This window comes from Cyprinodon variegatus, unplaced genomic scaffold (assembly GCF_000732505.1).
Source record: "Cyprinodon variegatus isolate N-32 unplaced genomic scaffold, C_variegatus-1.0 Scaffold860, whole genome shotgun sequence".
NCBI classification, from domain to species: Eukaryota; Metazoa; Chordata; class Actinopteri; order Cyprinodontiformes; family Cyprinodontidae; genus Cyprinodon; species Cyprinodon variegatus.
In genome coordinates, this window is record NW_015151313.1 from 259,446 (window position 1) to 283,136 (window position 23,691).

The window sequence follows — 23,691 nt, forward strand, 5'->3', positions numbered from 1 at the left end:
AATTAACTTTCAATTCCATTTGCAAAACAGAAATAGACAATAAAAATAGAAACTACATGCATGTCTTACTCCCGTAAATGGCTAATTTCATACATACCAACTCAAACTTCCTGTCCTCCAAAAAGATTCTAGTAAAAAGGTTTGTCTATAGCTGAAATGCAGGGAAGTTGTCCAAAACCCAAGAAACTGATGGCAGGACTCAATTAGTAACATGCTTTTGTTTATATGGATCCTTCATAGGTTAAAGTTTTTGAGGGTAATTGCAGTGGTGCTTATATACCTTTGAACAAATGTTTTGACACAGTTTAACTTTAGTCATATTAAAGAGATGTTCTACAACAGGAAATACACACAGTGCAGTCGCTACTGATTAGTGCTAACCAGATTTTCACAAAGATTAAAACAAGGCAATGATTCAGTTAAATAATATAAAACATAACACTGTAGATCAGAGGTCTTCAACAGGGGGTCCGCAAACTCTAGGGGGTACTGCATGGAGGTCGTGAAAGTTTTGGTTGATTAGACTTTTTTTTTTTTATATAATCCCTCCTGCAATTTTTTCCACTATAATTGAAATGTCTTTTCGATTCCCGGCCTGCGGTTTTTCTGCATGGAGTTTGCATGTTCTCCCTGAGCATGCGTGGGTACTCCGGCTTCCTCCCACAGTCCAAAAAAAATAATTGTTAGGTTAATTGGCTTCTCTAAATTCTCCGTAGGTGTGAGTGTGTGGGTGAATGGTTGTTTGTCCTGTTTGTTTCTGTGTTGCCCTGTGATGGACTGGCCACCTGTCCAGGGTGTACCCTGCCTCTTGCCTGTAGACAGCTGGAGATAGGCACCAGCACCCCTCCACTTGGTATAAGCGTGTTTGAAAATGAATGGATGGATGGATGAAATGTCTTTAAATACACATTAACACAAATTCAGCACACTGTAGTAAACAGATAAATGGAGGCAGAAGATGTCTTTCAGTCATTAATGCACAAATTCAGCGACACACAGGAGCTCTTTCAAGCCTGGCACAGTTTCATTCACAACACCTGTCCATCAATCCGGAATCAGAATCAGAAATACTTTAATAATCCCAGGGAGAAATTACTTTCATTACATGACTCCATCTGTAATAGAGTGACTATAGGACCAGTCTGATATAACACAGTTTCATACGATATATATGATTAGGGGATCCCTGCTCCATCTCGCCATTAATTTGGGGGTGCTTGGCCTGGAAAACGTTTAAGACCCCTGCTGTAGATAATTGTGTCTGATGATGATCTTTTGTGTTTATTGAAACATATAAACAATGTGGTGAGTACAGGTGACAAATTTACAACACAGGAAGCCTGTATTAGTGCTTGCAGGGGGGACTTTCAGCATTATTTGGTCTTAAGCATGAGAGAGAAAAAAGAAATGTGAGGACACTGCATTATCTTGTGTGTATTCAACTTTGATTACCAAGGGGATACAGAGAATACATTTATTTTGGTCTATGAATGTGTGCAGAATGTGTTTCTAATGTGTCTTAAGAGGATTTATAGGGGTGGGGTGGTTTGCAAAAAATTGCAGCTCCTGTCTGTTTAGAGGGGCGTGTACAGAATAGGAAAAAACCCAGTCCTGCAGCTCGACCAAAGCAGTGTGGTTTTGCAGCCTGGGAGCACTCTTTGTCATCTCCATCATCATCCTCTGTAGGAGCAAAGCTGCCCTCTTTCTACTCTTTCCCCTTCTTATCTCCGCACCATCATGTCATTAAACGGCGCTGATGGGGACTTGCTGCAGATCCCTCTGGGGCTCATCAACAGCGCAGGGAAGTATCTGACAGCGGAGACCTTCGGTTTCAAAATCAACGCATCCGCCGGCAGCCTGAAGAAGAAGCAGACCTGGACGCTGGAGCAAACCGGGGAGGACGGCAACGCCGTGTTCCTCATGTCCCACCTGGGCCGCTATCTAGCTGCGGACAAAGACGGCAACGTTACCGCGGACAGCGAGACGCGCAGCCGGGACTGCCGCTTCGTCATCACGGTGCATGAAGACGGGCGGTGGTCGCTGCAGTCTGAGCCCTACGGCCGCTTCCTCGGCGGCAGCGAGGACCGGATCACATGCTTCGCGCAGACAGCCTCTCCGGCGGAGAGATGGAGCGTCCACCTGGCCGTTCACCCGCAGGTCAACCTCTACAGCTTTGCTCGGAAACGCTTCGCGCACCTGAGCGCCCAGGAGGTCTCCATAGACCGGGACGTTCCCTGGGGCGTCGACTCCCTGGTGACGCTGGTCTATCGTGACCAGCGCTACCACCTGGAGACATCTGACAACCGCTTCCTGCGCAACGATGGCAGCCTGTCGGCAAAAACCGACAAGGACACCGGCTACATGCTGGAGTTCCTCTCGGGGAAAGTGGCATTCCGTGACTGCAACGGCCGCTACCTGGCACCGGTGGGTCCCACCGGGACGATGAAGTCTGGGAGGAGCGCCAGGGTGGGGAAGGATGAACTGTTTGGCCTGGAGCGCAGCCACGCTCAGGTGGTGCTGACTGCGGGCAACGAGAGGAATGTGTCTACTAGGCAAGGTGAGGCTCTGCCAAGAAATGTGTTCATGTTGGTCCCACCCAAGCAGCAGTGGCACCACTGCCCACCCCATCTCACCACTGATAATTACTGACCACACGCACAGGCAATGCGCACCCCCATTCATTTTACGCATGGATACTTCAACGGAAGGATTTTTAAAATTAATTACATAAAGATGCACCAATCAAAATTTTGAGGCCAATTTCTGATCTCCAATATTTGTAAAGCTCTGAACTAGTGGCATACTGGGGCCAGTGTTTTTTTTCCACGGAGACACAAAGCAAAAGAATAAAACACAAAAGAGGGTTTGTCAACCAGTAGATGTATAAAGTGAGTCAAAAAGCCACTCACTAGACCCTGATCTAGCAGATAGATTATGATCCTACCTCAGTACATCTGAAGACAAAGGAGGGACAGCTTCATATTTAAATCATAGGTAAGGTAAACCTGTAAATAAGAAAATACATTTATCCAAGGGACCAATCAGTTAAGAATGATGTGTTATGTCTTTAGTAGATGGGGCAGAAGAGGGTTCTAAAGGGTCAATGCCCCCCCTTGGCCCTCTATCTAGAGCTACCCATGCTCTGAACTATCACAATCGGATTTTATCTCATTCTGAGTACTCCTTTTAGAACATTATTAACAGGATGGAATATTTTATTCCAACTTCCTGCCCTGAGTGAGAATTTCCTGAACACTGCATCATTTTGAAGTTTCTAAATTAATTCACAATCACTTTATAACCACACAATACATAAGTATGCCAGGCACATGCTAAAGCTAAGAAATGCGGGGTGTGTGTGGAGAAAATGCACATTTGACACAGGGTAGGGTTACATTAGAGTACTGGGAATGGCATCATTTCTTTCAAAAGGACGCATCTTGGTTATCTGAGCAAAAATTTCACAGACTAAAGCATCTAAGTTTGAATTGCACTTTTTTTTTTTTTTTAGAAACATTTTAAACAGCTTTTGCAAATATCCTTACATCAAAATGAAGAAATCAATATTTTGGTTATCCCTTATATGCATATTTTTTCATCATATATTAAAGAAAGGAAAAGGCAAACTTCAGTGAGTTGTTGATGTAATTGAATTATTTAAGAATGCTTTATCCTTCCTCTGAAGAATAACTCTTGATAACACCTACATTTATAACAAGTAAAACAAAAGTATAGTAGTTTAATTAAAAAAAAATGAAAGAGAGAATGTGAAAAACATCCATTTAAGAAACCCTGGCCAACAATCTAACTGGATGGCTCTTAGCTGCCACCAGCTTATTCATTATGAGCTGTTTCTCCACACTTTCCCATCATCCATTCATAGTTTAGGACTCTTGATAAGAGAACACCTTTGCTTTTCAGCTCATGTTCCAGCCTCTATTCCACCAAATAAATCCCTCCTGAAATCATTGCTTTTTAGTCCCAGTCAGGCTGAATTGTACTGTAAATGATGGATGCTATGATGCAGATACCATCTGGAATCAGGTAGTACTGGAAAAAAAGTTAGCATGAGGTGTTCTTTGTAGCCTCCATTCTCTTCCTCATTTCATTTCTTCTCTAAAAATACCTGCTCTAATTTCCCTTCTTCTCTAAGTGTATTCTAAGATCATAAATGATACAGATCATGTGTACCTCGGGTGACCTTGTCCCAGCAAACACAATCCAGGGGTAGAATTACTACAGGAAAAATGTTAAGCTGTGCAAAGATGGGCCAAAAGGACTGAAGGAGAGAGAGCATAATGAAAAACACATGGTGCAGGGAAAATGAAAAAGAGCTATTCTATACTTTCTTTCACACAGCTTGCTGTGGTTCATAAGCCCAGCTATGCAGTGACTTCATAGCAGGGGTATCTCTTGAAACTATCACATGTAATGGCCAGAAGGGAGACCACTAACAATCTTAGAGAGGCCCACCAAAATGAAAAGCACATACAGAATTTCCTGATCTTTTTTGGGCATGTCGCTTTAATCCCTATAATTCTCGATTATCATTTGGATTTTCTTTGAAGAACTTGTATAATTGCTTGATCAGATACTTCAATCAATTCCTTTTCTATCCCTTGCTATCATAACTGAATGTGATTTCCCTCCATTGATTTTGACCTAGATTTTTGTTTATATCTTTGAAAGTTTAGTTCATTTCATTTATAATTTCAATCTAGGGAGATTCACAAGGAAAATTCAGTAATTAGTACTTTAGTACACTAGTAATTTTTTTTTTCACAAAAAGAAATTAGTAAATCTTTAGCACTCAGACCCATGAAGATTCTAGATGTAGGTGCTGAAAGATGATGATCTGCGTAAGCAGGCAGATTGAAGGTTGGTTTATACTCAGAAACCAGGTCTTCTGCATGTGTTGCAGTGAACGCAAATCTGCCCCCACCCCCTGCTGCAGACACACTGGTGCACCTCTCCAAAATTGTAGGTGACCACAGACAGTACCGCAGACAGGAGGTCTCTGACTGGTCAAATCTAAATCTACATCTACATGAGCTCCACTCATGCATATTTCCTGTTTGGTACCTTACTGGCTTGTTTGGTTTGTATGACCGCCATTGTGGAAAACGACTTGTGAGATGGACCAGCTAGAAGAGCGAGGAGCGTGAGAACATTTGGACCCTTTTTACACCTGGATCTCTGCTCTTTTTCGCCCTCATGTCCCTCCATTGTCACATAAACTTGCCCCCATTTCCTCACCACTTCGGCCGTATCTAGACTCACAGCTACAGGCTGATTGTCCCTCTTGTGTTGTGCTGTGGAATAACATAGCAAAATTAGTTCCGTACAAATTCAAAAAATATCCACTTTTACGGAATGACTTTGACCTGGATGACTGAGAACCTTCATCAGCACATAGCAAAATTAGGCATAAATCAAAAATATCTGAGACAAGCACACTGCGACACACTGATGCAGGGAGTATAACCAGCCGTAGAGATGTCTTTCCGATGACAACCTGGTTTCTGAGTATAAATCTGCCTTAACGCTGTTGGTGGAATGGAGGCAGGAACATGAGCTAAAAAGCAAGGTGTTCTTTTATCAAGTTTTACAAAATCCTAAATCGTGAATAGGTGATGGGATATCTGCATGTAGTTCTTTTCGGGGTTTTTTATTAAAACAGGTCATAAGGACCAGAAATGCTGGAATGGATTCATTGAGAAACATTACAGATTTTTTTACACAGACACTGAAGTCTTTATTTTTGTTAATTATGATTTTTTTTTTCCCTTACAGCAAATAAAAACAACCACTTTTATGATTAGTCAGTTACTCTGAGTGGGATATTCTTTTCCAGTTAAATTCTCAGTATGTGGAGCACCACCTCAAACCTCCACTTCCTGTCTCAATAATCAGTCATCAGCTAATGTGATGGAAATTAAAGGTTGATGACTTATTAGCTCACATAAAAGCTGCTAGATTTAGCTTCAGATCCTCCAATCTGGATTTATGCTTCAGTGAATGCAGATACCAAGAGATTTATTTGCTTCTCAGTGTAGTCATTCTAAACAATGCATTTCTGTATTTGAAATGAACTGTCTATCCTTTAGACCACTAAAGCATTTTATTATGTTTTTTTTACCCAAAATGTTTGCTGCCTTGATGTTATTTATGTACACCAAACTTTGTTTATCATAACGCTGGTCTTACATTTAACTAAAACTTAGGTGTTATATTGGGTTCAATGAATGCTAAAAGATCTCTTTTGGGAGGGCTTAAATCTTCAAGCAATGAATGAAAGGTGACAACAAATGACTTAATTTTTCAGGCATGGACCTGTCAGCCAATCAAAATGAGGAAGGGGACCAAGAGGTGTTCCAGTTGGAGATGAACCGTGAAGACAGAAAATGTGCCTTTAGAACTGCTGCTGGGAAATACTGGACACTGACGGCAAGTGGAGGACTGCAGTGCACGGCCTCCACTAAGTACAAATCTACCTGCTGAGTAATCCTGGATGTCTCCTTAGAAAAATGCAGAATATAAGATCCATGTTTGTATTTTTTTTCAGGTCTGTCAACAGTTACTTTGAACTGGAGTGGCGTGATGGTCGCGTTTGCATTCGTGCTGCCAATGGGAAGTATGTGACTGCCAAGAAGAATGGGCAGCTGGCTGCTGCAGTTGACAATACAGGTCAGTATTGTTTTCTCACATTTATCAAATATTAAGGCAAAGATGCAGATGGTAGAAATGTTGTAGTTTTAGGTTTATTTTGTCTTGGGAAGCACGGATATCGGACTAAAAAAAAACCAACTGTAATTTACAGTCGTTCATTTACCACAGAGGCAGTCACGTCATGGGAATAACGTCATGCCTAACTAAGTCCAGTTTTATCTGTGGAACGGACAACCGAATATACCCTAATTGTTGGACTCAGTGACCCAGCTAATCACAATTTGGAATTTAACCTGAAAACAATGTGTTGCTCAGCATTTTCTGCTTTCAGCAACCCTAGTCCCTGATTGACTGTTAACAGCTGTAAAATACCATGACTGGAAAATGGATTTTAAAGATGCCCACATTAAAAAGTTTGAATTAGGTTTCATATTTTCAGTTAGAATTTAATTTACTTATGCAAATTGATGTTAATTGATTTTTAAGACTTTCTGGTGAGATTACTATTTTTGAGTCAGAATTCTGATTTATATTCCTGGTGATTTAATAATAATTTGTAACTTAATTTGACAGTTACATGCATAGAACTAGTTAGTTTGGAGTAATAAACCCTTTATCTGTACTTCTGACCATTTCTAAGGGAGAAATCTGTTGCAAGCAGCACTGTTAGACAATTTCTAGTCAACAAATTGATCAGATGTACACAGGACACAGGACCCAAAATTCAGACAACAGACAGCGGGATAACTTCAAATAGGCGTTTATTAATAAAACAGCGGGATGACTATCACTGGAAATTCTGTTGGAGAGAAACACAGGTTAGTGACAGGAACTGGCTGGTTCAGGGGTCCAGGAGCCCACAGACAGTTCGGGCAAATCGTTCAGACGGGAACAGGCAGGCGCAGTGGATGAGAGGCAGAACAGGTCAGGATAGAGGAATCAGAAACACTATGGTATCCTAAAAACCATCTCTCCACTGGCCCCCTGGGAATGAGAACAAGATGATCAGGCCTGATAACTGGATGCAAGCAACTTAAATAGAGGCAGGAGCAGGTGTATCAGATGAGCAGGGAATGAGTAACCAGGCAGGATTGGACAGGTGAATGGAGTTAGCAATCAAGCCAGAATCAGCACCAAGACTCTTACACCTTAGGCCTTAAGGAAAAAAAAAATCCCAATTTAGTCTCACAAAAACCTGAATTTTTGCAAATGGCTTGTGAAATATTGTATGCTCTTTCAGCAGGTCACTATCACATGTATCAGTATCTCTTTCTATACATTTTTTACAAATTTTCTATTTTTTTTTGTAAGATTTTTCTCTTAATATGGTAATTAATGCTATTTGTGAAATTAAATTCTGTGTAACTGTTTTAGTTGTGTGGATATTTGAACCTTTGAGTTGTCTTGATATAATTATGCCATGCAGGGATGCTGGAAAAACTTGTGAACATTTTTAACCTGAAAATGTCTCCAGGCTACTTAAGGGTGAAAAAGTGGGAGAAGTGTCAGTACAAAAACCAAACATTTGAGAACTTCAAGGTTGCTCTCATATAACAAAGAAGCATTATTTACTTTTTTCCATGTACAATTGAAAGGAAACCTATAATCTATCAAACAATAAAAAAGCATCCTGCTGTAAATTTAATAACTAAAAAAATCAAGCCTTTATTAAGGTGAATATAGATACTAGTCCTTTCAGCTTCCTATAAATGTTCATTTTAGGAGAGGCGGAGCTGTTTCTAATGAAGCTGATTAACCGTCCAATCATCGTTCTGCGTGGAGAGCACGGTTTTATTGGAGCTCGCAAGGCTGGACTTCCAACCCTCGACTCCAACCGGGCATCATATGATGTTTTCCAGCTGGAGTTTCATAACGGTGCATATTCTATTAAAGGTAAGTGAAAAGAAGCAACATCAAATTATATTAACAAGTTTTAAATATCAGAAATTTTTTACAGTTCTTTTTTGATGCAAAAGAACATACAACAAACACTTTTATTGTTTATCCAAACAGTCCCAGGGATGCGAGAATCTTGGTTTGTGGATCTGACTGATTGAGATTTTCTTTTCATTTACTTTGCCTGCAATAGACTTAGACTCAACTCAAATCCCTTGGGATTACTCTTTCAGGGAAAGTCTGTTTCCAATAGTTTATATAGAGTATATAACCACAGCTGCCCTGGGGCTCACTGACAGAAGCAAGGCTGCCATACACTGGCGCCATAGTGCCCTCTGACCACCATCAGTAGGCAATGCAGCTGAAGTGTCTTGCCCAAGGAAACAATGACACTGAACGCCTGAGCCGGGGCTTGAACTGACAACCCTCAGATTGCAGGGCAACTCCTGCACCCGACGCCACTGTCGCCCAAAATTTTGTAAATGTGTTAATTTTGCTCTCAGTAACAAGCTAAAAACCAACGCTACATTATTAGGAGGGGGTTATTAATTTATTCTGTAATGAAACAGAATAACAATACTCTACATCAGGGTTTCTGGAAAAGGGGGTTACATGATACCAAATGCGGAGAGGTTTTTCAAAATCACTGTAATGTTATCCCTGAGGAGTATAGAAGACCAAAAGGAACAACATCAAATTATATCTAAACATATCCCATGAAATAATCCATCCATCGAAGACGCTTAATCCCAAGTGGGGTCGCGAGGGGTGCTGGTGCCTATCTCCAGCTGTCAATGAGCGAGAGGTATACCCTGGTCGCCAGTCTATGGCAGGGCAACACAGAGACAAACAACCATTCACGCACACACTCACACCTAAGGAAGAGAAGCCAATTAACCTAACAGTCATGTTTTTGAACTGTGGGAGGAAGCCGGAGTACCCGGAGAGAACCCTCGAATGCAAACTCCATGCAGAAAGACCCCAGGCCAGGAATTGAACCCGGAACCTTCTTGCTGCAAGGCTGCAGGGCCACCCACCACTGAGCAGTCCCCCATGAAATAATAAGTTTTACAATTTATTTATCACATTATGAGATGATTAAATACAACATTCAATCATGAAACTTACTTACTAATTGAGCAATGCCGTGTCCTAATGAATAATTAAACATACTAAAGTCATTTTTCAAAAGTACAGGCTTCAAAATTACTGGCTAAAATGTTAAGGAACTGATGACCTACATCATTTTGACCTCTACCACTTCGGACTATTGAAATAATATAAAATAGAAATTATCGAATTTGAATGATCTCACATTGGAGAAATGTACCTCTGCATGTAACCCTTCCCTTTGGGAGCAGTGGGCTGCCATTGTTCGGGGCCTGGGGAGCAATGTTGGGTTAAGGACCCAAAGTGCAAGCTGTGGAGATCAAACCAGGTACTTGCAACTTTCTCAGAGCTGTACTTTCTCAGTACTGCTCTAACCACTACAGTAGGCCAACACTCCCCTCTTTCATTGTTTTGTTTTTCTTTATAATAAGGAATTTATTAGTTTCTTGATTCAATGTAAACTTACTTCCCTGTTAGGATGTGTGTTAGTTTGCATCACTTGTGTGCGTGTTTGGGGTTTACTAACAGTATTGTCTGTCCAGACTCCCAGGGGAAGTACTGGTGTGTTGGAGACGACTCAGCGGTGGTGTGCAGCAGCCCCACACCAGTTCAGTTCCTGCTGGAGTTCTGCGACCTCAACAAGACGGCAATTCGAGCTCTGGGTGGGAAGTACCTTAAAGGCGACCATGCCGGAGGGCTGAAGGCCAGCGCAGACTCTGTGGATAGTGCCACCCTCTGGGAATACTGAGAAATTACTTTTTTTTTTTCTTCATCTGCACAATGCTTCAAACTCTTGACACGTAGTATCTGCAGATTGTTTTTCATATTTCCGTCGGTGCTGTTGTAAACTTGTTTGGATGGCTGTGTTGTCAAATCTGAATGTCATTGCCTCAAGACAGTGCTGGGTTTTTCTTTTCTAGAAATTGACTATACTTCCTGGGTTTCTACTGGAGCTGTCCAGCAGTGTGTTCTGAATTTGACTCCACACATCATGTTTTTCACACCCTATCAAACTTACACTTGCTGTACCTATCTATCTGTAGTGACTCCTGGTAGAACAAACATGTAGAACGTTGTAACTCTAAAACTTCAGTATCAAGCTTTTTGCTGCTATAAGACCTCCGGTTTCCCTTTTTTTTTCTTTGCTGTCTGTCAAAACACATCCATATGCGAAATCAGAAGAAGTAACATCAATGATTTGCCATCGTCAGCTGTAAATAAGGCTTTCTCTGTTGTCGAATGCTTTAAAACATGATAACTATGGAAATGCTGGAAGAGAATTCGGATGATGAATGTAGGATTTATCCATGTGCTCGATTTTTAGATGTAGGTAGGGCTATGCACACTTGAGTTTTTTCTACAGCTTGAAAAGATAAAGATTTTTTTTCTTTGATGTTAAATTCTTCACAGATCCCTGGGGTCAGATACCATTACAAATGGTCAAATTTTCAAGACAAGAAAGGCAAAGATAACTGAGGGGAGATTCTAATACTACCCATCGATGAGGGTTCATTCTTGATATAATTCTATTAATTGCACAGCTGGTGGAGGAAGGTGTTTCCAAGCACACATTAGGATTATACATCAATGCACATAAATACATTATCTTCAACTGTGAAACTACACTGAGTAATGATTATTGCAATAATAAAGTGTCAGTTTAAAATGAATCAAAAGCACATTTTCTTGTTCAATGGACCTAAACAGGGTGCTGCTGGTGTGTAGAGATGTAGAAGGATCATCCCTGGCTGTTATTGTTGCTGTGCCTTCATTAGAACATTTACTTCTTGCTCATTCGTGCTTTTTTCCATTATATTGAACTTCAATAAAGTCAAACTCACACAAACAAACAAGTCATGGATTATTTGTATGCAGTTGTCTATGTTTCAAATGAAAGCTACAAACAAGAAAAAGTTTATAATAATACGGGTGAATCTCAGTCTTAAAAAAAAACACTTTTTTTTTTTTAACTTTGTGAAATTAAATGAAACACGCTTTTACTTTTATTGGGAATTTGGAATCAGGTCTTGATGAATCCAAGAAAAATGAGAATGAGGTTCTTCTTATTTTTACTTTTTCATTAAGTACACATGGATTTCACTAGTATTTGTGCTAATCCTCTTAAAACGTACGGCTAAGGTTTTGTGGGAATCCTTCCAAAAGCTCATCACACTAAATTGATATAAAGTCTTTAGGATGTCTTGCTCCTACACCTTTGCTCACCTGCCCACCGATTTTCCCGAGGATAGTGATCATGGATTTGATTATTAGGCATGTTTCCCTAAGCCACTCTAATTTGGTAGAATGCTTTGGACCAATGTCCTTTAAGAGGACTAATTTGTCCCTGGTTTGTGGAAGTAATTTTCTTCAAAATCCCAACCCCATACGGTGCACCGGTCCTGGCTGCAAAACACCCACAAAAAATCCAACTCTCCTTCAGCTATTATGGCCAAACACAGAATTTCTATGTCGCTGAGTGTATTTGCAGAATGTAATCTGACCCATTTTGTTTATTTTGCAGTAATGGCTTCATTGAGTCATTTTGAAGGCATACTTATGGAACAGGCCTTGCTTATAGATAATGATATTCTCTTACCAGCTTCAGCAGTATTTGAGCAGTATTTACACAAGTTCTTTTGCTTTTGTTCTGCAGTTGATGCATATATTTGCAGAGCTGAGAGGCAACTGAAGTAAGTGGCTGCTTTAAAAGCCAAACTATTGGGAGGCCTCCGGGCAAGTTTTTGAATTTAACACAGAGAGCATCAACCTTAAAAGTTTTATATTATGCTGACAATGATGGCAAAATGCCCAATGATGCAGAGGGTGGCACTGTTGCCTTGCCGAAAGAAGGTTCTGGGTTCATTCCTGGCCTGGGGTCTTTTTGGGTTGTCCCTCTGCCTGTTTGGGTTCTATCCGGGTACTCCCGCTTCCTCCCACAGTCCAAAAACATTTCTGTTAGATTAATTGGCATCTCTAAATTGTCCTTAGGTGTGAGTTTGTATGTGCATGGTTGTGTGTCTCTGTGTTGCCCTGCGACAGACTGGCTCCCTGTCCAGGATGTACCCCTCCTCTAGCCCATAGACTGCCGGAGAGAGGCACCGGCCCCACTGTGACCCTGACAAGGACTGAGCGGGAGAAAATAGATGGATGACGATGATAGCTGTTTCTATTCTACAGACACAGTGAACATATTCCTACTGACCTTAACAAAAAAATACATGGTATCAAGTTATAGCAAGAAATGCTTATTTCCACCTTTATTATCATTCGTATTAAATGCTTAAGGACAAATAAATCAAACTATTTTGTTAAATTTTTCTTTTGTTTTAACAGACCTTGTTACTACAAGTTTAACATTTACTTCATGTTTAAATTTAGCATGTCCCCAAGTAATTATATTTATTTGCAGTTAGGCCAGATAAAATTGGCCTAATCCAGTTCTGTATTGAAACACTCTTAGTAGTGCTGATTGTCTTAACAGGAACATGACACCTTAATAAAATTCTAAATAGGGCCACAAACACACTTAGGAGACCTAGAGACACAGGGAAGCACATGTTTCTCAAAACAGTTCATAGGTTTCCTTCATACAAAACTGGACACATTTGATGCAGCACACAGAGCATTTAAAGATCCTTCACAGCAGTTTCTCTGGTAAGAATTTTGCTCTTAAGAATAAAATCATTTTTCATGGTTTTGTTAACACACTGTGTGGGAGGAGAATGAAAAGGCCTACATTATATGCTCCCAGAAGATTTCACTGAGCAGATCTGTGGGCAGGCGAAGGAAAGAAAGAGGTAACCTACTCCACTTACCGTGTGCCTCTGCAGCGGAAACTCATCTCTCAGCCTCTGTGGAGAGAAAGAGAAGAAAAAGAGCTAAACTTAACATGTCCCAATGCCCAGACAAACTGACTCTCTTCATCATTTTCTGCTGGATCACAGCATGTTGCCATGGAAATGGCAAGAAGACACGCTTATAGAGAATGAATAGACAGAGATGAACACAATGACTAATAAGCTAAACAAATCCTGCAGCAGCAAGTCAAAAGCTGTGACCACAAAAGCAACCAAAGCAAGAAAAATACACAGACACACAAAAAACTGATCCATCACAACAGAAGCATGTAAGTTTGCTCCATTCTAATATCAGGCTGAAGTAGAGTGCATGACTCAGTCTACATGGCATCATTCAGAACAATACTCAAGTTAAATTTGACCCAACAGAATCAGTTATACAAATATTAGCAAAGGTTAATCAAATAAAGAGAATCAAACAAACCGAGCACTTAAATGTCAATTATTTCTACCATCTTTTTATCTGACAAACAAAAACCATATAACCTGGAATGCTGTGATACAGTTACCATAAATAGATAACTGCCTTAAGCTGATGGATACGCATATTAGTTCATATTTCAGGATTAAAATTATTCTAAATTGGACCTTTGCAGGCCTTGAAAACTTCTGACAGTTAAGTGTGAAATTGAACAATATAATTGACTCTAAATACACATCATTGTATTCATCAGTGTTTAATTTATACTTTATCACTACCTAGTCTCACTGAAGTGTGTAAATAAAATAAATACTGAAAGATGCAGCTTTTACTCCTCTAATTTTATTGAATCAAAGCTTCAACTCTCACTCTTTGAGTGCTCAGTGCTGCCATCTAAAGTCGTAATATGAACATTACACTCATAGAAATGTTTCACACAAATTTTAAGATTTATATAATTTTACTACATTAAAATTTCCCTTTACTTTTTCTTTTTAGATTATTTTAACACATATAACACATTCATTAGTATGCAAAAAATTAAGCTTATTTATTTGAAATGCATAATTGTAATGTTTATATTATAAAATATGTTTACTCAAAACTTATAATAATGAGTGCATTTATTTTAAATGAATAAAATCCACTGTTTGAAGTTCATAAAGGAAACTTGATTATATTGCAGTTCAAACAATAAACTTTGTGTATGTATTTGAAGTAAATACACTAATTAGTGTCATTTTAAATAAGTATACTTTATTCTTTTTTTTTTTCAAAATACATGAAACTTTTAAAGAAATAAGCTATGTTAAACTAATAAATATGCATCATTTAAAGTTTATTTAATGGGTGTGTGTTAAAATGGTATGATTTGGTATGCAATAAAATTAAATAAATCTTAAAATTTGGAAAGGAAGGTCATAGGAAATAATATTAAACAATAAGCATTTACAGAATACGTGTGATAAATGGCTGTCATTGTGATCCTGTATAGAAGTTTTATTCTTTTTAAATGTGTAGGTTTAACTCTTTGAATGTATTGTCTTTTTTTAATGATTTCTTTTCAACTCACGTAACTTAGTCATTTAACTTCTACCGCTTTTTTGTCAGGCTTACTAGGGGCTGACGCCTTTCACTAGCAGTCTATAGGCAAAAAGCAGGGTACACCTTGGACAGGGCAACAATTCATCACATGGCAACACAAAGATGGTGCACACACACCTTAGGACAATCTAGAGACACCTTATAGACTCATGTTTTTGGACTGTGGCAGGAAGCCAGAGTACCCAGTGAGAACTCTTACATGCACATGGAGAACGTGAAAACTGCAGACTAACCCTAGACTGGGGGTCAAACCAAAGACCTCAAACTGTTCCATTGGGGCTATACTACTATCTATCAAACTGTTAAATGACTTAGACCTGTCAGTTGTTTTATTTTTATGTTTTTATTGTTTTTTGCCTTGTTGTTATTGTAAAAAATTGTATAATACTGTTAATGCAGTTATGTCATACTGCTTTTGCCAGGACATCCTTTGTGAAACAGATTAGTAATATTAATGGATTAATTTAATAGAAAATAAAAGTGAAACAAAAACATCAGATGGCTGACATGTAGACAGGTATAGAATAGAAATGTGTTTGCTTTTACTGCAACTTTTTTAATGATTAAAGGAGATAGTTTAAATATTTTACACAGCATACAGATCACAGCTAAAAGAGTAACCCTCTTCATGAAATGCATTTAAAATGAAAATATAAACTAATAAAAAAATGTAAATTTAGATATAAGTGAAAAGTTAACTTCTTCTTCTTGTAGTGTTTTAGGGCGTTTTAGGGGTTATAGTTTTTCCTAACTAGTTAAAGTGCATTACTGCCACCAATGGATAAGGAATTAAACAAACAGGAAACAAGACTCACCCCAGGAAAAAAAAAAGGGTTTTAATCATAATGTTCCCTTTGTGCTGCTTTTTTAGCATAGAAATTTGCCAGCTCATCCCCGTTTACTCCTATATGTGCTTGAACCCATAACAAATGTGAAAAGTTAACACAATTTTATAGTTGGTAAGTTGTTCATTTCGAAATGGGTTTGAAATGGAAACATGCATGCGGTTCTTGTTTTCAAAAACGTTGAAGTTGTTCTTTGAACCCTACTTTGAACCTGAAAGATTCTAGTGTTTCTTTAATAGCACAAAATAATGCATTTAGGCCAATAAGGAGATCAAAATTTATTTAACCACATAAAAGGCTACTGAAGCAAAAAATGAGAGCATATACAGGGTAAGAGCTCTTATCTATATTAAACTGGCTGACACACACAAAATAGACTTATCTCAGTAACCCTAAACTTACAATAAAACATATATATATATCAAATTCATCAATTTGCAGGTCTATTGGCTGACATTATATTAGTTAAACCTCACTGAGTGTACTTTACAGTTTCTGTCTGTGAACATATGTGTGACGTATCTGAATATAAACATAAATAGTTATTCTTAGTAGTTTATCATGAGCACAACCATGTAAAAGTATTATTGTTTTTTCTTCTTACTTGCAGCTGAGGCATCTCTTTGTTATCAGTCTCAAATCCCATTTTCCTCTCCTAGATAAAGTAACCTTGTATGAAGACGACATGTATTGAAATATGTGCAAAACCAAGAGAAATAAACCACTATGTAATATTTCCATTTTAATATTTTTATGCACATTATGGTAATGGTTTACTCTGTTAACACTAGCTACCTATATTTACACATTGCTCATGTTACAATTTTGTTTTTTAATGTATTTGTAAATAAACTATTTTGTACCTAGGTATGCTACTTAAGTTGATCAGTGTCAGTTTATGTTCCTTGTATAATTTCAATAAATTTTAGTCTAATAATGCTTGTATTTGATCTAAAGATAAGAGTTATTATAGATCAGATTTTGAAATGAGAGTTTAACACTATCTCCTATCTTTGGGGCATCTGGATTAGAATCTCAGCAACATGGCTTCATAATTTCTGAAATATTCCTAAAATACAGTGTGGACCTAAAAAAGGTTGAAATGAGAGTATGTGTTCAAACTAATGTCCTCCACAAACAGCTTTTTAAAACTCCACACCACAGCGACATTTACTGTTCAAACATTTCTTCAAACTTATACTTTCGTTTTCCAATTTCGATTTTCTATAAAATGGATTTAATAGTCTTTTTTTGTTGCAAATAGTAGGCGGCCTATTCAAAATACAATCACTCGAATAATGTTTAATAAATCATTAAAAACACTTTGAGATTTAAACTATGATTTCGGCTACACGGTGCTTAATTCTACTTTGCACTTCAATTCCCATAATCCCTTTCTTCAGGAAGAAATGAGCAACCATCGGTTTTCGATCATCCAATCACAACGCCGGGGTGGCTTTCTCGTTCAGCGATAGGCTATTTTTGCATCGCTATCCCATGATGCATTGGTGCAAACCCATAGAATTCAAATCGACTCGGCCAATCAGAAGACGCGATAACGACAAGGGCAGCGTTTTAAATTTGTACCGAAAACTGTTGTCATAAGGCAGGGCAGGCTGAACGAGTAAGTACCGTAGGACACGTCTGCCCAACTAGTTGATGTTTTTTTTTAAATATTCAGCCTTTTTATGCTTCTTTTTTAAAGGTTTAGTGTAGTATTAATGAGTGCGTGAGCAAAGAGGGGTGTTAGTTTTGATTTAAATACAAATGCAAGTGGAAGGAAGCTAGCATCCCAGGCTAAACGTCGAGTTTGGGTTCACTTTAATCGATTAGCGAACTGCTTCGGTCGTTTAGTATTCCTTTAAAATCACCGAAAAGCCTCAATCCAAAATGAGTGCTGGTGTAGCGAAGCCAGCGCCATCATCTGCGCATTCCGATCCGAAGTCGGCGCCTCTGAAAGAGATCCCAGATATCCTGGTTGACCCCCGCACTTCGAAGAAATACACGAGAGGAAGATTTCTCGGGAAGGGGGGCTTCGCCAAATGCTACGAAATTACCGACATGAAGACAAAGCAGGTGTTCGCTGGGAAAGTGGTGCCCAAAGCTCTGATTTTGAAGCAGCACCAGAGGGAGAAGATGACGTCTGAGATCGCCATTCACAAGAGCCTCAACCATCCGAACATCGTGGGCTTCCAGGGCTTCTTCGAGGACGACGACTTTGTATTTGTGGTGCTGGAAATCTGCAGAAGAAGGGTAAGAGTTAAAATAAACTGATCTTATACCTCTTAAAAACTGTAAAGAAATACAATTAAGTTTGAAAATAATTTTAGATTATCCTAAAACATGTTTATTTTCACAGAAAGAATCCAGTAGAATAGTTTGTGCTCATAAAAGTCCTGCTTTTTCAGTCTTTGTTGGAGCTGCACAAACGCAGGAAGGCTGTGACAGAACCAGAGGCCCGGTATTACATGACCCAGCTGCTGAAGGGAGTCCACTACCTGCACAACAACAGAGTCATCCACAGAGACCTGAAGCTGGGAAACATCTTCCTCAATGATGACATGGAGGTCAAGATAGGTATGGAATGTTTATTGCGCTTTTCAGAGCTACTCCACACACATTGAAGCAAATTCCCAACTATTTGTAGATGTAGGTGTGTGTTTTCAGTGGACTGATTGATTGAGGGAGCAGCTCCTAGTGGTTAGGTTAGTTTGAGCCTCACTGCCACTCTCGGCCCCTGAGCAGGACCCTTAAACCCCGATTGCTCCCTGGGCGCCGCACGATGGCAGCCCACTGCTCCCCAAGGGGGATGGGTTAAATGAAGTGGTAAATATCTCCAATATGACATCAATAAAGTTAAAATATTATTACAGAATATCCACAGAGATGATGTGTGACTGTGGGAACGATGCCTCTATGCTGCTGTAGGGTTATGGGTATATTTGCTGAAAGCTTGCAGACATCAGAAAGTTTCTTTGGTTTAGTCTGATATCCAGGTGACCCTTTAAATAAAGTTATTAATATGTAGAACAATATATGGTGAATTATTCAATCCCGTAACTTGTCATTTACTGTTATTTAATCAATACACGGAATACACTTAAAACTTTCACTGGTGCATAGCTCTGAAGTCAAATGAGTTGGCTTTATAATGTATCTACTGCTTCAGATATTTCTTTTTTCTGAATACAGCAAAATATTTAGTACATATATCAGAACTACATGGATGTCATGTATGTTTAACTAAAAAAAGGCAGCTTATTCATTTAATAAAAAAACATTAGTCTGTAACCATTTTAAGTCTAGATGTTTCCCCCAATACCATTGCAGGAATAAATCAGTAGTCTAACACACTAGCTATAAGGCCAAACTTTATTTTCCACCATGTATGCACCTGCAGAGCGTCACAGTACACTGTCAGACAGCTATATGGATTTAAAGGATTGTCTTTGTATTTCTTTTTTTTTATTCTGTTAGTTCGACTGCCCAAAGCAACATCTGGCTCAATGGAGTCAAGCTTTTCCTCAAACCAGGACAGTTAACCTCTTAAGATTTAAAATGATTCAAAATCTGTCAAAAAAAATGTATTGTCCACTATAATACCAGCTGTCAGATTTTTTTGTGCAGCATTCATAGATTTATTTTCTATGGGTTTTTTTTCTGGAGGTCTGTATTTTAGGTGCTTCACATTGTTGCACTCTTGTTTTGAGGAATAAATGCCAATACAGGGACTTGTAGCACACAGCTGTCCATAAGCGTGTTATTTTATATTGTGACAAAAACACCATCTTTATTTTCCAGGGGACTTTGGTTTGGCCACTAAAATAGAGTTTGATGGTGAACGGAAGAAGACGCTGTGTGGAACGCCTAACTACATCGCCCCTGAGGTTCTCTGTAAGAAAGGCCACAGTTACGAAGTGGATGTCTGGTCACTCGGCTGCATACTGTAAGTATGGGAACACGGCTACATGTGGCAACAGCTCCTGATCCAATGCAATAATGTATAACTGCTCTGTCAGGTACACTTTACTGGTGGGTAAGCCCCCGTTTGAGACCTCCTGTCTGAAGGAAACATACAGCCGCATTAAGAAAAACCACTACGTCATCCCCTGGGTAAGATCATTGAACTGTGCATTGAGTAGTCTCCATATACAGAGAATGATGAATTGCAGTTTTTGACCATGTGTGTAAACAAAATGATTTGTTTACAGCATATCAACCCAGCTGCAGCGTCTCTGATCAAGAGGATGTTGCACGCCGATCCTGCTCAGAGGCCAACTATCTCTCAGCTGGAACAGGACGAGTTCTTCACGTCAGGCTACGTCCCAATGCGCCTGCCAACCACGTGCCTCACAGTGGCCCCGCGCTTCTCTATCGCACCTTCCACCGCTGCAGAGCTCAGCCAGCGCCGTCCCCTCACTGCTTTGAATAACAAGGGTAACTAGTCTTCCCCTGCTTGGCCCCTGGCAGGCCATCGATCCAAAATGAATTTTTATATCTAGATTTCTCTGGCTGTAGGAAATTAATGGGTTTTCCTTTTTACTGTTTGCAGATGGGACTGAGAAAATGGAGCTAAAAGATGAGCCTGTGCCAGAGTAAGTCGAAAATCTAGAATTAGGGTTTTGCTCTTCATTTATAACGTACTGTGGAAATTAGAAGCCATTGTGACATGTTTTCTCTGTGTAGAGCACAATGCCAACCATCAGAAAACCACCTGAAAGACATGCTGCAGCAGCTCAACAGCATCATGGCCTCCAAGCCACTGGACAAGGCAGTGGTCAGGCAAGGTCGGTCCACTCTGCAGTTCTTATTGGATCACTGAATCAAGTTTAAAAAATAGTCTGTGAGCTTTGTATTCAATGATTTGTTTTTTTTTTGTTTTGTTTCCAGACGAAGCAGAGGATCCTGCATGCATTCCCATTTTCTGGATCAGCAAATGGGTTGATTACTCGGACAAATATGGACTTGGTAGGTATTCAGACTGTGATGCCAAACAGTTAGGCGTTTAAAAAGAAAATGAGTAAAAATATATATTTGGTGAACTGGTGGTTCAGATATCTACTTTTAATAGACCTGTAAAGTGTCCTGGAGATGACCTCAAAGTGTGGAATAGGATCATTACTATCCAGGTTAAGATATGTGTGAAAACTAAACTGTTAATGCAAAATGTTGTGATGTTTGTTTTGTTCTTTTTGCAATGAAGTATGTAAAGCTTCTCGTCAGTGAATATGCTCCATCTAGAACTCCTCAACAGGCATAGCTTTACCTTTGCTTGGGTTAATCCCTGCAAAAATCTTCTTTAAGGCACCCTTTGTTATCTGCTCAAAAAAATAATCATTAGCAAAAACAAGGGTTCGTTGCAGGCAAGCTTTATTTCTCTTCCCATCTAAGAGATAAAAGGCTATATTTTACATTTAACTTTTATTTGTCACATCAAGGTTTTATGAATTAATTGAAGGATTAACAATAATTCAGATTCTCACCAAGAACTTTGAATGTCTGATTTTTAGGCTACCAGCTGTGTGATAACAGTGTGGGTGTTCTGTTCAATGATTACACTCGGCTCATTATGTACGCGGATGGAGACAGCCTGCAGTATATTGATAAGACGGCAGCAGAGTCCTACATGAGTGTGCGCTCCTTCCCCCCTACGCTGAACAAGAAGGTGAGTAGTTATTCTGGAAGGAACTTTTTTTTTTTTTTTTACCCCACCATCTATTGAGCTAATGATGGATATCCATCCACTTATCATTCTTGCCTTGTTGGTCTATTGTTTTCAAGTTTCATATTTAATGTGTTTAAACTATATATCTCATCAAACTATGACGGTTCATCGCCTCCTAGTGACTATCTACGGTACTACTGCTCTCTAAGATTGAAGGAGGGAATTAAGCAAATTAAAATGGCAGCGTTCGGGACGTTTTATTATGGTGATGTTTTTTGTTTGTGGAGCATCGGGCAAAGAAGGCAGTCTGGTGAATTTACTTGACAAGTGGATACTATAAACAATGGTCTAATCAGGGCTTATAGACACAGGAAACAATGACAGACGTTGAGGATCATCACACTGCTAAGCAGAATCATCACTGGAAATCGTGCCTCATGGTACGGCAGCTAGCATTTTTATGAATGTCTAAAATTTCATGATTATGGAGGCTGACTGTAAGGGGATGGCACGGTCTGCTCATGATCTCTTTGTTATCTAAGAACCAACCAAGAACTGAACTGTGCCAAGCCCTGTTGCTGAACTAGTACCATGTTTGCGCGGTTCATTCATGTCTGGTTCAGTTTGCATGCCATTTACACTCAACAGTTGTCTCGGCTACACTGTCGGCATGGTTTCAAAAGGTAGTGTAAATGGGGCTAATAGTTTATAGTTCTAAGGTTGATTCAATCTGGTTGTTGTATATAAACTGTTCTCTGTGCCTTTAAACAAACCTGATTTTATTTTTCTCTGTAATGCTCAATAAATTTGTGTACTCTCTTCTAGATTACGCTGCTGAAGTACTTCCGTAACTACATGAGCGAGCACCTGCTGAAAGCCGGTGCCAACGTGGCACGGCAGGAAGGGGACGAGCTTGCGCGGCTGCCGTACCTTTCGCTGTGGTTTAGAACAAAGAGCGCCATCGTCCTGCACCTCACCAACGGACTGGTTCAGATCAACTTCTTCCAGGTTAGATTAGACCCGCTTCACGTTCCTCCTCTTTGGTCTGTTCTCAGCCTTGCAACGCTTCATGACTAACGCCTCTGATTTTTCCAGGACCACACCAAGCTCATCCTGTGCCCGCTGATGGGGGCTGTGACCTACATAGACGAGAAGCAGGGCTTCCGCACCTACAAGCTGTCGCTGCTGGAGGAATTTGGCTGCGGCAAGGAACTGGCTAGCCGCCTGCGCTACGCCAGGCTCATGGTGGAGAAACTGCTGGAAAACAAGTCCTCTGCTGCACAGTAAACATCTTTTCCAGGATTCTTCACCATTTGACACTGACTCAAACCTTTGAATGATCTTTTATTGGGGCAGGCAGTGCAACTTATCTCACCTGTAAATGCTCTATATAATGAAAATGCCTTTCATGTGTCAAAGTGTCACTTCCTGCTCATGTTTTTAAATGTTTCTGCTGTTAATAGAAACTTTCATTCTTACCGTGACTTTAATTAAGCTTTCCTTTACACTCGGCTGCTGTATTGCAAACAGCTACGGATAATCTTGAAAATACTTTTTCTACTTTGTTTGTGCACTATGGTCTGTTGTTTGAAGTTTAGAGGTGGGAAGCATTTCAGACTGAGCCTATGGTGTCCATGTGGATTAAAGTAGGCCTCTCCAACCTCTTTTCTGTTTCTAAGTCGGTTTTCTGTGTGTAGAATTAGACCATGTTGATGTTGAACATGTACATTCTTCCTGTTCTTATATATTTTTTTTAACTTGGGACTTTCCGATGAGATGTGCATTTGTACAATTGTACATACTGTTGAGGATGCTTCCCTTTTTGTAAAAATGGTGTACCTCTGTTTAAATAAAGATTCCATTGAAATTGTCATTTTTTATTTTTTGCTTTAGTTGCGTAAATCACTGATCCATATCAGGTTTGCATTAAATATTGCAGGAATGAAGTGTTACTAAGGTTTAGCTTTGGATACCATTATTGTCATTATCCTCAAGCTTTTGGTAAAGCTACTCAGCCGCTGTTCTGTCAGATGAGCATACCCTGTCAGACCAGCATAACCAGTTGATACCCATTAAGAATCAGAAATACTTTAATAATCCCAGAGGGAAATTGCAGATTTTTAC

General features: G+C 39.5%; 2 protein-coding genes across 2 annotated transcripts; both read left to right on the forward strand.

The window, feature by feature from the left end:
- Positions 1–1,599: 1,599 nt before the first annotated feature.
- LOC107099328 (fascin-like) lies at positions 1,600–11,511 on the forward strand. Its single transcript, XM_015397404.1, has 5 exons — positions 1,600–2,557; positions 6,326–6,482; positions 6,566–6,687; positions 8,392–8,562; positions 10,218–11,511. The coding sequence occupies exons 1-5, from the start codon at positions 1,738–1,740 to the stop codon at positions 10,421–10,423; spliced, it is 1,476 nt and encodes a 491-aa protein (XP_015252890.1). The 5' UTR covers positions 1,600–1,737; the 3' UTR covers positions 10,424–11,511.
- Positions 11,512–17,496: 5,985 nt separating this feature from the next.
- Positions 17,497–23,440, forward strand: plk1 (polo-like kinase 1). The gene is made up of 11 exons (XM_015397413.1): positions 17,497–18,155; positions 18,311–18,479; positions 19,704–19,848; positions 19,922–20,015; positions 20,114–20,339; positions 20,455–20,497; positions 20,589–20,689; positions 20,793–20,870; positions 21,413–21,567; positions 22,393–22,575; positions 22,663–23,440. The coding sequence occupies exons 1-11, from the start codon at positions 17,793–17,795 to the stop codon at positions 22,852–22,854; spliced, it is 1,749 nt and encodes a 582-aa protein (XP_015252899.1). The 5' UTR covers positions 17,497–17,792; the 3' UTR covers positions 22,855–23,440.
- The last annotated feature ends 251 nt before the right edge of the window (positions 23,441–23,691 follow it).

Excerpts from the sequence above, each read along its gene's own strand:
- LOC107099328 (XM_015397404.1), top strand. The coding sequence starts at position 1,738 with ATGTCATTAAACGGCGCTGATGGGGACTTGCTGCAGATCCCTCTGGGG. Across the intron at positions 2,558-6,325 it reads GAATGTGTCTACTAGGCAAG|GCATGGACCTGTCAGCCAAT; the intron begins GTGAGGCTCTGC and ends TTAATTTTTCAG. Across the intron at positions 8,563-10,217 it reads CGGTGCATATTCTATTAAAG|ACTCCCAGGGGAAGTACTGG; the intron begins GTAAGTGAAAAG and ends TTGTCTGTCCAG.
- plk1 (XM_015397413.1), top strand. The coding sequence starts at position 17,793 with ATGAGTGCTGGTGTAGCGAAGCCAGCGCCATCATCTGCGCATTCCGAT. Across the intron at positions 18,480-19,703 it reads TGACATGGAGGTCAAGATAG|GGGACTTTGGTTTGGCCACT; the intron begins GTATGGAATGTT and ends TTTATTTTCCAG. Across the intron at positions 20,871-21,412 it reads CTCGGACAAATATGGACTTG|GCTACCAGCTGTGTGATAAC; the intron begins GTAGGTATTCAG and ends TCTGATTTTTAG.